Source organism: Astyanax mexicanus, chromosome 2, assembly GCF_023375975.1.
Source record: "Astyanax mexicanus isolate ESR-SI-001 chromosome 2, AstMex3_surface, whole genome shotgun sequence".
In the NCBI taxonomy this organism is placed as follows: Eukaryota; Metazoa; Chordata; class Actinopteri; order Characiformes; family Acestrorhamphidae; genus Astyanax; species Astyanax mexicanus.
Genome location: NC_064409.1, coordinates 23,634,940 through 23,650,375, shown reverse-complemented (window position 1 = coordinate 23,650,375; position 15,436 = coordinate 23,634,940). Strand labels below are relative to the sequence as shown.

Sequence of the window (15,436 nt, the reverse complement as noted above, 5' to 3'; positions counted from 1 at the left end):
CTTGCAGCTGTAGTCACAGCAAAAGGTGGTGCTACAAAGTGTTAACACCAGGGGTCTGAATAATATTGCACGCCCCATTGTTCAGTTTTTTAATTAAAAACAAATAAATAAATTTAGTTCCACTTTACAATCATCTGAGGCTCTTTTCTGGTTTTGGACTGCAGTCTCAAATAATGACCTTTTCTCTCTCTCTCTCTCTCTCTCTCTCTCTCTCTATCTCTCTCTATTTCTCTTTCTCTGTCCCCAGGTACGACCAGGCAGCCTAAAGAAGGCGAGGTCCCGGGGGTGGACTATAACTTCGTATCAGTGGAGCGTTTTATGGAACTGGAGAGAAGTGGAGCACTGCTAGAGAGCGGAACTTATGAAGGTATGAAGCTCCTTTCCTGGCCACTTTATCTGAAACACCTCCCACTGCTTACGTCCTTTTGGCCACTTTAAAAGAAACAATCCTACAGGCTAGTGTGTTGAGCTGTTAGCTGAGTGTTTATAGAGTGACACAGCGGAGGAATCCGATCTCCAGCTGTGCCTTTAGAGAATGCATAGGAGATCTTTGGGGAGCACACACACACACACACACACACACAATAGAATAGCTGTGTTTTTGTCATAAATTATGTAAGTTAGGACATCCCATGAAATTATTTGTCTTTTTGGATATAAATAATAACATTCAGTATTTTTTTCATATATTTGGAAATTCCCTAGGCTGTGATTGGTTTCCAGTGACCTGTTATGCTAATTGATCCAGCTGTAATTGGCCCTCATCATTGTAGCATTGTTAATTAACCTGCATCATTTCCTGGCCTGTGATTGGCTTATAACAGCCTTATTTATTTTTTTGGGCTATGAATGGTCTTCATTGACATATCATGGTAACTGATTGGCTCCTTGCCATTGGTTTTCTGATGTTCCTGTGGTCTTTCTGTGGTAGTTCCTGCTTCTCATTCATTTCCTATCATATGACTGGTACGATGGAACTGTGTTATTAATTATTTTATTATTAGTACCTCCCTCACTCATTTCCTGACTTCTGATTGGTTGCAGATAACTATTACGGCACTCCAAAGCCCCCCGCCGAGCCCAGCGCTCTGCTTCTGAACTTTCCCGGCTCCGCCCCCAACGCAGACGGCAAACGCAGACGCAACAAATCCGTCAGCAACATGGAGAAGGCTGGGATAGACCCTCCAGAGGAAGAGGAGGAGGAGAAGCCTGTTGTCAACGGCAACGGAATCACCGTCACTCCAGGTAAATGTTTATAAAACTCATATCCAGACTGCCACTGTCAATTATGTTCACATTCAGAGTTTATAAAAACAAACGATACACTGAACCATGCATGGCCTTTCAACCAATCCAACAATCAACAAGCAGGAAATACAGTTCACGGCAATTGTAACCGATAAAAAGTAAAATCAAACAGAAACGACTCATTTTAAAGGTGAAATATGATGAGCAACCAGTGTGTAAAATGGTGTAGAAGCATTAGTTCTGTACTGGTATAGTATAGTGTCAGAAATACAGTTTCGGTATAATCGCGTGTAAACTAGTGTGGGTAAACTATAGTATACTGTAAGTGCATAGTGTAGTGTGAGAAGAATGTCATTTTAATATAGTATAGTATTGACACAGTGGACATAATAGAGTGGGGAAAGTCTAGTATGTTATAATACAGGGTAAGACTAAATAAACTATAGCAACTAGTTATATACACTATATAAACATAGTATATTCTAAGATGAGCATAGTATAGTATAGTAAAAGAGTGGAGTGTAAGAGAAATAAAATGTGAATATAGTAGGGTGGGAGTGGTATAGTATAGTGTGGGTATAGTACATTATTTGTACTGTAAAGACTGTTGGTATAGTCTAGTGTGGGTATTGTGTAGTGTGTAGATAACATATAGTGTGTATCGATAGTATAGTGTGTAGATATAATACAGTATGTATGTATAGTATAGTGTGTAGATATAGTACAGTGTTAATGTATAGTATAGTGTGAATATAATTTAGTTTTTCTATAGTAAGGTGTGTGTATTGTCTAGTGTGTGTTTAGTATAGTGTGTAGCTATAGTGTGGTGTGCATGTATAGTATAGTGTAAATAGAGTATAGTGTGTATCTATAGTATAGTGTGTAGATATAATACACTATGTATGTATAGTATTGTGTGTAGATATAGGACAGTGTTAATGTATAGTATAGTGTGAGTATAGTATAGTTTTTGTATAGTAAGGTGTAAGGTGTGGTTTGCATGTATAGTAAAGTGTGAATAGAGTATAGTGTGGGTATAGTATATTATTTGTACTGTAAAGTGTGTTGGTAAAGTCTAGTGTGGGTATTGTGTAATGTGTAGATATAGTACAGTGTGTATGTATAGTATAGTGTGAGTAGAGTATAGTGTTACTAAAGTATAGTTTTTGTATATTAAGGTGCGTGGGTATAGTCTAGTGTGTGTTTAGTATAATGTGAGTATAATATATTGTGAATGATATAACTAAGTTTTTTGTGTGTATAGTACATTTTGAGTATAGTATAGTGTGTGCATGTGTGTGTGAGAGAGAAAGAGAGAGAGGGATGTGTGTGAGAGAGAGAAAGAGAGAGAGAGGGATGTGTAGAATAAGAGAGAGAGAGAGAGGTGGAGATATGTGTGGAGAGAGAGAGAGAGAGAGGGGGGATATGTAGAATGAGAGAGAGAGAGCGGGTGAGAGAGAGGGGAATATGTAGAATGAGAGAGAGAGAGAGTTTGGGTGAGAGAGAGAGTTTGGGTGAGAGAGTGAGCGGTAGAGAAAGATTGAAAGAGAGAGAGAGAGAAAGAGAGGGATATATGTGTGTAGAGAGAGGGATATGTAGAAAGAGAGAGAGCGGGTGAGACAGAGCTGGTGAAAGAGAGAGCACGTGAGAGAGAGAGAGAGCAGGTGAGGGAGAGAGAGAGAAACAGGGAGTTATATAGAGAGAGAGTGATGTGTAGAGAGATAGAGAGAGCGGCTGAGAGAGAGAGAGAGAGAGATGTGTAGAGAGATAGAGAGAGCGGGTGAGAGAGAGAGAGTTATAGAGAGATGTGTAGAGAGATAGAGAGAGCGGGTGAGAGAGAGAGAGAGTTATAGAGAGAGAGAGAGAGATGTGTAGAGAGATAGAGAGAGCGGGTGAGAGAGAGAGATGTGTAGAGAGATAGAGAGAGCGGGTGAGAGAGAGAGAGTTATAGAGAGAGAGAGATGTGTAGAGAGATAGAGAGAGCGGGTGAGAGAGAGAGAGTTATAGAGAGAGAGAGAGAGATGTGTAGAGAGATAGAAAGAGCGGGTGAGAGAGGTAAGTGGAGAGCAGTGATCGAGGTGGTGAAGTGTCGGTTAGTCTATTGTAAATTAAAACGTCCAGCAGGAGTCTGTGCTCTCTCTCCTGCTGTGATTTTCAAGCCTGTTAGCTTGTGCATCATGTTACCTAGCAACAGCCTTCGCTCTGCATCACACCACCGTAACCAGCGTCGCTACAGCGATAGCCTAGCAACCGCCTCAGCAGCATCACAGCATCACATACTTCACATTCTTACGTATATCATATCATATATTTATCTGTCTACCCTGACTCGCTGTGCCTGTATTTCTCCATTGGGATCCATAATCATCCTTAAATTAGAGCACATTTATCTCTCTATCACTCTCTTCTTCTATCTATCTCTCTCTCTCTCCTTGGCTCTGCTCTTCTTTAGATAAATAATCCTCTTCACCAGTTCTGTCACTGACTCTATCTCTCTCCCCCATCTCTTATCCACTTTCTCTCCCATCTCTCACAAGTCTATCACAGTGCCCCTCTCTCTCACTTATTCTCTCTCTCTCTCTCTCTCTCTCTCTCTCTCTCTCTCTCTCTCTCTCTCTCTCTCTCTCTCTCTCTCTCTCTCTGTCTGTCACTCTGACTTATCCCCCGTCTCTCTCTGCAGTCAGTGTTTAGACTGTTTGTGTGAGGGAGTGTATCTGTAGCTGATGATGTATTAATAGCATTTATAGTAAGGCTATGTTAATGTAAATGTACAGGTTATTAATGTGTAATTAATATGTTATTAATATGTAATTACTATGCTATTAGGATGTCATTCATTTATTATTTACATGTAATAAATCAGTTATCATTCTTTCTTCCAACTATCTATCATTTATCTGTCATTTCATGCTATGAAAGGATCTATCTATCTATCTATCTATCTATCTATCTATCTATCTATCTATCTATCTATCTATCTATCTATCTATCTATCTATCTATCTATCTATCTATCTATCTATTCATTCATACATTTATTCATCAGTCTGTAAATTCTATTTATCCATCCTTTCTTTCCAATTATCTGTCATTTAGATAACCTTTCATGCATCCATTCATCTATTCTTTCTTCCATTCATTTTTTCATCAATTTATTTATTTATTCCTCCACTCATCAGCCTGTACATTCTCCCATTCCTTTATTTATCTATCCATTTATTCTTTCTTATATTTATCCATCATCTATATGTCCAGTCTTCCATTCATCCATTCATCAATCTTCCATTTGTCTGTTCACCCATCCAGTTATCTATTCATTATTTAGTCTTTCAATTGTTCATCCGTTTATTATTATTTTTTGCCTGACCATCCATTTTAACACCCATCTATTCATCCACCCGTCCATCCATCCATCCATCTGTACATTTATCCACCCAGCTCTCCAGCCACCTGCCCATCCATTCATCCATCCATCCATTCATTTACCAGTTAGAGATCACTGAATACTTTTCCACAGTGTGATTAGAGCATGTAATGATTAGCCTGCACTTAGTGCAGTATGCTAATTAATGTACATTAGCTTTCATTATATACAGTAAAAGCTACATTAGCATTGTATCACCAGTATAAAACAAAAGAAGCTTATTTCAAACACAAAGCATAACTGGGCCGAATACAGCCGCGGTAAAACTGCATGAATTAATTTTTTCTGAACTTTCTCTTTAATTACGAGGCTGAGGCTGAGGGGCATGTGTGGGGGTGAGCTGCTGCAGTGTACTTCTATGTGTGGTAAATAAATCCTCGTATTTATTCGGTGTGCAAATCGTTGTAACGCTAGCCAATTAATCTCTTTCATTTATTAATCTGTTGATTCTATTTATTAAGGCGATGAGAAATAAATAAAGCTGCATTTATTATGATTAAGGAGGTGAATAATGGATCGGGTTGCAGTGTATGTGTTTAATCTGAGGTTAGTGCAGATGCTGCTAATCCCGCAGGAGCTGGGTTTGTGTGAGCGCTCTGAAACAGACGGGACATCGCTTACTAATTCACAGCAAAACTGAGCATCTGCTCTGCTCTGCTCTGAGTCAGATCTTAAACCATAACAGTAAAAACAGCCAGGAATCTGAAACACATCACATTATAGTGATACAGCTTAATGATAATTTGATTATTTGCTTATTAAAACTAGGGGTGTGAATCTCACGGGGGCATCTCACGATACTGATGAAATCACAATGCTGTGATTCTGTGATACTCGATATTTTACTAGACAATTTCTTTACGATACGTCACTTCATCTGTGTTACTGAAGAGGATAAAATACTCCTGAATAAGTAAATACTAGAAATTGTGTATTTATTGCTGTCAGTTTCACAGAATTTAACAACCATTATACCACACTTGCAATGTGATTGGCTGAGAGGAGTTTTATGAGTGACATTATTAGTTGATAACTGTAACTGAAGCCCTCCATGTATTACTCCGCTGCATACAGGTAACATAGCAAAGATGCAGCACTTACAAACCAAATACAAACCAAATGTGATGTCATTAAACACCACTGGGGGGCACTGGATCCCGTAGAGAAACACTGCAGAAATGCCACGTCTCCAATAGGCAGGGCAAGCAAAGATGCGGTCCCACAAATAAATAAGCTCAGCGATTCAAAAATACGCATTATTACACAGATTATCAGACACCAAAATCAGATTAAGAGTGGTTATTATTAAAATAAAAGGATGTCTATATATTTTCCTGTTAATGTAGGGTTTACACCCGCAGCACAGCAGTGCCAATATTACATGTTATAGCATTCCCTCTCGTTTATTATTGCTTAAATATTCTTCACTGCAGGTTTACCCTATTCATTTGATTATAGCGCCACCATGTGGAGTAATAAAGCAGTCACTTAAGTACGTTTAATTGGCAGGACACACATTTCATCGACACTATATGATCAATTCAGTTCAATTCTTTAAAATAGCACGTCTTTCTTAGAAGACAGCTTTGCACATCTTGGCTGGGTTTTCTCAGACGACTTTTATGAGGTAGAGTCACCTGGTACTTCAAGCTTTCAGTTAACAGCTGTGCTGAACTTGTCAAGAGTTCATTTCTTGCCTCTTAATGTGTTTGAGAGCATCAGTTGTAAAGTTGTGAAGAGGTAGAGTTGGTGTACAGTGAACAGCTCTATGTGAGTAATGTTTTAATACATATTATGACAAGAACCACTCAACTAAGTAAAGAAAAGTCAATCTGGATTTTTTTTCGTCAAGACCATTCAAAACTTTATGATGAAATTGGCTCTCATCAGGACCACACCAGGAAAGGAAGAGCCACCAGCCTCAGAAACCGAAAGTAACAGCACCTCATATAAAAGCACCTAAATGCTTACAGATTATTTTATTTTGTTGAACATAGTCTGGATGACTTCAATATTCATTTACAATGAAGGAAAACAAGTAGATGCTGCTTCTGGGAATTGTTAAAGTGGCAGTATATTGTTTCTAAACTGAAAGCAGAAGCATTTCTGAGTGGAGAAGATATTTCTTGTTCTTGAGTTCTTCTGGCCACATCATGCATCTTTACGTACTTATGTCACATTTACAGACTCTAAAAGAGGATCCAGCTCTCTTTTACTGAACGCGAGCAGCTGGTGGAGCAATGGAGACTTCAGAAGGGGAAGCTCAGCACTCAGTAGCTCATTTACTTATAGTAAAAACAAAAAAAACGAAGCACTGAAGTCTCTTCTCACCAGAGAGAACCCTAAATCCCAAAACTTACGGACATCCACTTTAACATAAGACTTCTCTTCAGCACATGCTACAGTGCCCCCTAGAGCAGGAAGGATATAGGGCCTTGCCTAAGGTCTCAAGACTCAAGGCACTTTAGCAGACTTGGTATCAAACCTACAACCCTGTGACCAATTACACAATATTGTGGCCATACCTTATAATATATAACATGTGTTGCACATTCAAGAGACATCCTAACGCAAACCAGCCTTTCTTAGACATTTCTAAGCATGCGAGTGGATTAATGCGTGAATGCAGAACAGTAGGACAGTAGGATGGAGAGCATCTCAAAACATGGGAAAGAGAAAACAGAAATAAATGGAAAAAACAATGGGATGGTTTTAGGTCAGTTTGTAGAGTAGGAGAGCCTGATCCAGAGGGTAGGCAGGCACCAACACCCACCCACAAATAAACATATACTCACAACAGGCAGCAGTGGAGAGTCTATTACGCTTTTTGACATAAAATGGTTTTAACTCACAGTTATAATGTTTATCACAATTATTTCTTCCAAATATATACAGGCATACAAACACACATCAGTGTGTGTTTTTATCTACAGTAATTCTCTGTCCTCTGTCTTATTTACAGATTCCAGTGAGCAGGAGGATAAGAGTACAGATGCTTCGGGTGATCTGCTACCCGCCCCCCCAGCTGAGACCCTGCTAGACGGCCCTAAAGAGGAGAACGAGGCACCCACCACAAGTCCGCCAAAATCCCCCGCTAAAGTGCTGGAGAATGCTGAAGAGAAGGTGTCTGAGGAGGAGCTGGGGCCGCTGCCGGATAACTGGGAGATGGCCTACACAGAGAAGGGGGAGGTCTACTTTATAGAGTGAGTGTTGCATTATGCCTCCCCATTTGCTATACATGTGTCTAAAACACACCGGTGCACATTGTTTACTTCATTCTGATGTTAGATAACAGGGTGGTTTGAATTCCGGATCATGCTGCTTCTCCCTCAGCAGCCGGAGTCTGAGACAGTACAGCATGTCATGCTGTTTCTCTCTGGGTGGGAACAGTAGGTGGTGCTCTCTTCTCTAATCACTTCCATTATGATGCTGGTTGGTACAAGCATTTGTTAGCTGATATATCAGAGCTGGGGTTCAGTAAGCAGTAATGCTGCATCAGCAGCAGCAGTGGACTTCACACGGGCCAGAACGGTGGTGCAGTGGGTAGTGCCGTCGATTCTCGTCTGGGGAGACCCGGGTCTTTCTGTGTGGAGTTTGCACGTTCTCCCTGTGACTGAGTGAGTTTTCCTCGGGTGCTCCAGTTTCCTCCCACAGTCCAAAGATGGCACGTTAAGGTGAATTCGGTATTGGTTGAAATTACCCCCTAGGTGTGAGTGTGTGAATGAATCCTCTGTTTGTGTATCTGTCTGTGTTTGCTTTTCCAGGGAGTATACTGCCTTACGCCTGATGCCAGCTAGGATGGGCTCCAGCCTCTCCTATAGTCCTTTAGATGTTGACCTCCTAGATGAGTTGTCCATGCCCTTTTGGAGTCATTTCGAGAGGCCGGCCACTTCTGGGAAGCTTAAGAAGTGTTCCGTGTATTCCTGATTTATGAATGATAGTTCTCACTGTGTTTTGCTGGAGTCACAAAGCTTTAGAAATGACTTTGTTACCTTTTCCATACAAATAAACCATCAATTACTAATTGTTAATTTCTTTACATCAGGGCTTAATGTGTTACTTTTTTAGTTATTTTATCTGCTTCATGTTGTCAGAGAGGTTCTATATACGTGAGTTCGTAATTCTGCAAGTCTAACAGTAATGAGGCCTGATTATGGTTAGAGAAATTAAACAATGTACAGTAGTTAATCGAAGTCAATTCAGGGGGAAAACATTTTTCCCTTAATAAATTAAATCATCATTTAAAAACTGATTTTTATATTTACTCTATCTTTGATTAATATAAAATTATTGTTTAAATAGAATAGGGATATCACCATCAACCAACACATTTCATTAGACTTTTTAATTATGTAATTATTTCTGTACAAGTAATTAAAAAAAATATTTTCTAAATATGGGAGTATAGTATATACAATATAGTATTTGTATAGCAACTGTTTTAAGAGTATATTTTTGGTGCATTTTTTTCTGAGATTTTATGTAGCTTTTGTGATAAATGTTGTGTATCATCAATATTACCTATTAAATATTATGATGAAATATTTATACCCTATCACCTAGCCAATAACAGGGTGGTAAATAGGGTTTTTAAATGGCTTTTGAGCATTTTTTACCACGCATATGGTTATGTATTTGGATTTTTGTCCCATTTTTCCGTTTTGAGGTTTAACTTTGCAGGTTCATCGTTTTTGCTTTTTTTTTTTTTTTTTTTTTTTTTCGCTTAAAATTCCTCCACACATTCTCTGTTGAGTTCAGGTCAGGACTGCAGGCAGGCCTCTCTTTATGCACAGTCATGCCTGTGTATGTGTTTTTGCACTGTCTTGTTGAAAATGCATGGGCGTCATTGTTAATGATGTGGTCCTAAAGGCAGCATATGGAACTGACATGGTCTTTATTATTTTCAGAATACTGATTAGCCTGGCCACAATACACTGTGTTTCCACTGAGTCTTTAGAGAAGTGGACAGTGCTTCTGAACATGATGAATACTACAGTTTAATTTGTTTTAAATGGTATTAGTTAATGTGATATAGTTTTTTTTATGGCTACACCCCAACTTAAGCCACATATGTGCAACAACATAAATGCTGAATGCATGTGTGATTAATTTTTAAAATATATTTAGCAGTGCTTTTCTATGAGCTGGCCATATAGTGCTATATTTTATTCCTCCAGTCTCCAGGTACTCGGCAAGCAGCTGAAATGTATTCTCAATAAAATCAGTTCTAGCTTTGTGTGTGTGTGTGTGTGTGTGTGTGTGTGTGTGTGTGTGTGTGTGTGTGTGTGTGTGTGTGTGTGCGCGAGTGTGTGTGCAAGTGTGTGTATATGTGAGAGAGAGAGGGGCTGGAGTGTGTGTGGAGTGTTTCTCCGGGGAGGCTGATGAAGAGACACCAGTCTCTCTGGGGGAAGAGTGGAGAGTGCTGTTTCTCAGGCAGTTATAAAAGGTGTTTTTTTCTTGGCAGATATTAATTCAGTTTAATGTGTTTTCCTATGTTTCATTAGCTATGATGTATCATCCGAGCTGTTACTCACCAATTACACCCTACTGCTCTAGTGCTATACATTAAATTAATTATTCACACGTAGCTGCATTATTAATTATATAGGAGATTCTCTATTTAATATACTCACTTTACACTGAGAGCGTTTACATGCACGTCATCATAGTCACAGCATACTATACTTAAGCAATAAGACAGGAGAGGTAGTGCTATAAAGTGTAATATTGGAGCTGCTGTGCTGTGGTGGTAGGCATGAGGCCGCAGCACAGCAGTGCCAATATTACACAAATTATAGCACAAAAATCAAGTGTAGTATTGTGATTACACTACAGTTCCATTATCGCTGTTTATTAAAAGATTTTTTTAGTTAAAGAGGATGAGAAAATACGATCTGTTTGTTTATAAAAACTCAGCAAGTTAAAATAGTTCCATTGCTGCTCTGCTTGTAGCTGCGCTGTTTGGTTTGTAAGCGCTGCATCGCTCCGTAATCTAACGAATTACTCTGACTGTAACTATAACGCCATTACCATTTCCCACACCCCGTTACTGCACGTTACTTTAGCAGCTCAATTAACTTTTTTTTTTACTCCAGTGGCAAAACAGCCTTTTACAGATGGAAATACTGACACTTTTTCAAACTCACTGAGGTCAAAGGTGCACTCTATTCATCTGGCTTATGAAACACCTGGGGGGGTCAGAAAAGTAACGCAATAGTTACTTTTACTGGTAACTAGTTACTTTTATAGTGGAGTATAGTGGAGAAGTAATTAGTAACTATAACTAATTACTTTTTCAAAGTAACGTGCCCAACACTGCCTGTATGTGGCGGAGTAATACACAGAGAGCTGTGGTTACAGTGCATTACCGGCTGATAACAGCACTCATAGAACGCCTCTCAGCCAATCACATTGCAGGGTCAGAACTAACTGTGGTATAATTTACTATGTTTACTACTGTATTTTTTACATTAGTGTAAGAAATGTTATTGATAAAGAGAGAGATGAATTTTACCTCAGGTACCAGATGTCTCAATGCATCAGTGCAGCTGGAGTATTCTGGAATTTGTAAGTGGAAGTATACTCTTTACTGGAGTATTCTGGGATGTCCAGTCTGTGCATAAGTGAAAACAGATCATGCTAGTAGGAATACGCGAGCAGTGTTTAACAGCACAGCACCCGCAAGATTCCCTTCCTAACACTTTCGGAGCGATATGCATATTGTTCATATGATCATATTGCAGCTTGATGTGTTTAAAAAATTACATTCTGGTTTTATGTCATGGTTAAGTTACGTGTAAACAGCACTCCACCCCACCTCATCTCCAACTCCCCACCTCGTCTCATCTATAAGTATTGTACAGAGCTTTATTATTAAAGTGAACACAGTTCCCCTGCGTTACAGCTCAATACATGGGGCTTTATACTCCTCTAGCCCACTACAAGGACTAAACAAGCAGTGTGTGTGTGTGTGTGTGTTCATTAGAATGGATGCCCACATATATTTGGACGCATAGTTTAGACTACACACAGTAATATTTTATTACCCTTTACTTTAGTTAGTTTACTTGAGTTTTTTTTATAAAGCTCAGTTTTCTGTAGGTGGCTATGTGGGTTTTCACACATGGTAATGAGGGTATTGTGTTCCTCTATAATTTAGAATAAATCGATTTACTCTTTTTGCTGCTTTGTGTGTAGAAAGCTGTAAATACTGTTATAAAACTTTGGACGCCCTCAGAGCTCAGATCCTCCATCACTGTGTCATATTTTTGTTGTATATTTGTTTTGTTTTTTTAAGTATTTACAATATATGTTGTCATGTTCTTCCTGAAAACATGTATTAATGTGTAAAACAGAAAAGGGACATAGCAGTATATACTTTTTGTTCCCTATTGTGGACATGCCAGGATTGCAGGAAGTCCAGTCCAGAACCCAAACCCTCTTCTTCCACAGCCCGTGTCACACTTTATAATGTGTGCAGCATGTGCTTTAGCATTGTATTGTTGAAAATACATGGACATACAGTACCTGTTGAAGATTGTGGTTTTGAAGGCAGCATATGAAACTGTAAGATTTGGCAATTAAGTTTGGCTGGGGGGCAGATATTTTCCAGGCTACAAAAAAACAATAACGTTTGGAAAATTAAGTCTAGTAGCTCTCTAGCCCAGAGGGTTGTTGAACACAATTGCAGAACATTTGATCTTAACGCAGGTAAACCCATTTAAAAAGGAAAAAAATAAATAAACAACAGGGCTGGGGAAAAAACACCCTTATAAGGACATAGGGAGCCTAAGAATGGGCAGAAAAAATGAGAACAGGCGGAAACTAAAGTCATGCTGAGCGCAACAGAGGGAGTGGGGAGGGAAGTAAACAAAAGCTCACCAGAGAAGCATTTTATTTATTCATATTTATCGTTCAAACAACCTCGCGGGCCAGATGTTTTATGCCTATTGCCGACTACTGCTATAAGATCTCAGTATACGCTGTGAGGTGTGTGTGTGTGTATGTGTATGTGTGTGTGTGTGTCTAAACAGTAACTGTACTGGAGTGAGTGTCCCTCTGGGCCAGTAGTTGTGATGTATTTAATAGAAACAGTGTGTTCTGAGTTTCAGAGGACAGATCTCTTATTACACACACTTTCTCTCTCACACACACACACACACTTTCTCTCACACACACACTTTCTCTCACACACACACACACTTTAACACACACACACAAATACTAAGCGTGACTGTATCGAGCACTTAATGGAGTTGTAATTCAGCCAAAGGAAGCCAGTTTGTCTTCTGTCTTCCTTAGATACAGTATCTTCTCAGGCTGTAAGTCTTTTTATGCCACACACACACACACACACACTCACGAAGGTTTGACCTGTTATTAATCACCCAAAATTGTTTCTCTGCATGAAATTAGTTTTTGAAATGAGTTTCTGGGAGCCGGGTCAGAAAAGTCACTTGCTCTAACAGTGTGTTATAGATACATATACACACTGCCTAATGAGAGAGACATATAGAGACATAGGGAGTGTGTGTGAGAGAGAGAGAGAGAGAGAGAGAGAGAGAGAGAGAGAGAGAGAGAGAGAGAGAAGAGAGAGACTAATATATACCAAAACACTCTAAGTCTGTCATTAAGGTAAATACATACTAATAACACTCTATTGTGATGATATACACTGAAGAGGAGGAGGAGGAGGAGCTACAGTCTCTCATTATTAGGATGAATATATATATATTTTAATAACACTCTAAATGTAGGTATTGTGATGATATACACTGAGGAGGAGGAGGAGCTACAGTCTCTTCAATTATTAGGGTGAAAATATATATTTTAATAACACTCTAAATGTAGGTATTGTGATGATATACACTGAGGAGGAGGAGCTACAGTCTCTCATTATTATGGTAAATATATATATATATATATATATATGTATATATATATATATATATATATATATATATATATATATATATATATATATATATATATATATATATATATATACAGTGAGTCCAAGAAGTATTTGATCCCTTGCTGATTTTCTTTGTTTGCCCACTAATAAAGACACTATCCTTCTGCACTTTTAATGGTAGATATATTCTAACATGGAGAGACAGAATATCAAGACAAAAATCCAGAATATAATTTTAAAGAATATATTTTAATTAATTTGTATTTCAATGAGGAAAATAAGTATTTGATCCCTCTTGCCAAACACACTCAATACTTAGTGGCAAAGCCTTTGTTTGCAAGCACAGCGGTGAGACGTTTGTTGTAGTTAACCACAAGTTTAGCACACACACCAGGGGGAATTTTGGCCCACTCTTTTTTGCAGATCCTCTCTAAATCATGAAGGTTGGTGGGCTGTCGCTTGGCAACTCTGACCTTCAGCTCCCTCCATAGATTTTTGATCAGATTGAGGTCTGGCGACTGGCTGGGCCACTCCATGACCTTAATGTGATTTTTCTTGAGCCAATCCTTTGTTGCCTTTGCTGTATGTTTAGGGTCGTTATCATGTTGGAAGACCCAACCACGGCCCATTTTCAGATCCCTGGCAGAGGGGAGGAGGTTGTCCCTCAGGATTGTGCGGTACATGGCTCCATCCATCTTCCCAGTGATGCGGTGAAGTAGCCCTGTACCCTTGGCAGAGAAACACCCCCAAAACATTATGCTTCCACCTCCATGCTTGACGGTGGGCACAGTGTTCTTGGGGTCATAGGCAGCATTTTTCTTCCTCCACACATGGCCAAAAAGTTCAACTTGGTTCATCTTTCAAATGATCATTGGCATACTTGAGGCGCGCCTCCACATGTGCTCTCTTCAGCAGGGGTACCTTTCGGGCACTGCAGGATGTGAATCCATTGTTGCGCAAAGTGTTGCCAATTGTTTCCTTGCAAACTGTGGTCCCAGCTGCCTTCAGGTCATTTGCTAACTCCTGCCGAGTGGTTGCAGGACGATTTCTGACCGCTCTCAGCATCATTGCCACCCCACGAGGCGAAATCTTCTTTGGAGCACCGGGCCGAGGTCTGTTGATTGTCATGTTATACTCTTTAAACTTTCTGATAATTGCACCAATAGTTGTTACTTTCACATCCAACACCTTACTAATCTTTTTGTAGCCCATTCCAGCTTTGTGAAGGTCAACAATTCTGACTCTGAGGTCCTGAGACAGCTCTTTGGTTTTACCCATGTTGGAGACTTGAAATCTGTGTGATCTGTCTGATTCTGTGGACAGGTGTTTTTCACACAAGTGATTAGTGAGAACAGGTGGCTTCAGGTCAGGTAACAAGTTGATTGGGAGTGTCTAACTGGTCTGTAAAAGCCAGAACTGCTAATGAATACTAAGGGATCAAATACTTATTTCACTCCATGAAATACAAATCAATTAATATATATTCCTTAGATTTATTTTCTGGATTTTCTTTTTAATATTCTGTCTCTCCATGTAAGAATACATCTACCATTAAAAGTATAGAATGATCATGTCTTTATTAGTGGGCCAACGAAGAAAATCAGCAAGGGATCAAATACTTCTTGGACTCACTGTATATATATATATATATATATATATATATATATATTAATAACACTAAATGTAGGTATCATGATGATACACCCTGAGGAGAAGGAGAAGCTACAGTCTCTCATTATTAGGGTGAATATATATATTTTAATAACACTCTAAATGTAGGTATTGTGATGATATACACTGAGGAGGAGGAGGAGCTACAGTCTCTCATTATTATCATTAGGGTGAATATAT

At 39.1% G+C, this 15,436-nt stretch overlaps 1 protein-coding gene across 12 annotated transcripts in view; it reads left to right on the top strand.

Moving 5' to 3' along the window:
• Positions 1–15,436, top strand: part of magi2a (membrane associated guanylate kinase, WW and PDZ domain containing 2a) — a 321,760-nt gene that overhangs the window by 187,390 nt on the left and 118,934 nt on the right. For all 12 annotated transcript variants that reach the window (XM_022671571.2, XM_049473851.1, XM_049473850.1 and 9 more), the window contains exons 3-5: positions 248–367; positions 1,045–1,245; positions 7,634–7,874. In XM_022671571.2, the coding sequence (XP_022527292.2) occupies positions 248–367; positions 1,045–1,245; positions 7,634–7,874 (562 nt within the window). The remainder of the gene's footprint in view (positions 1–247; positions 368–1,044; positions 1,246–7,633; positions 7,875–15,436) is intronic.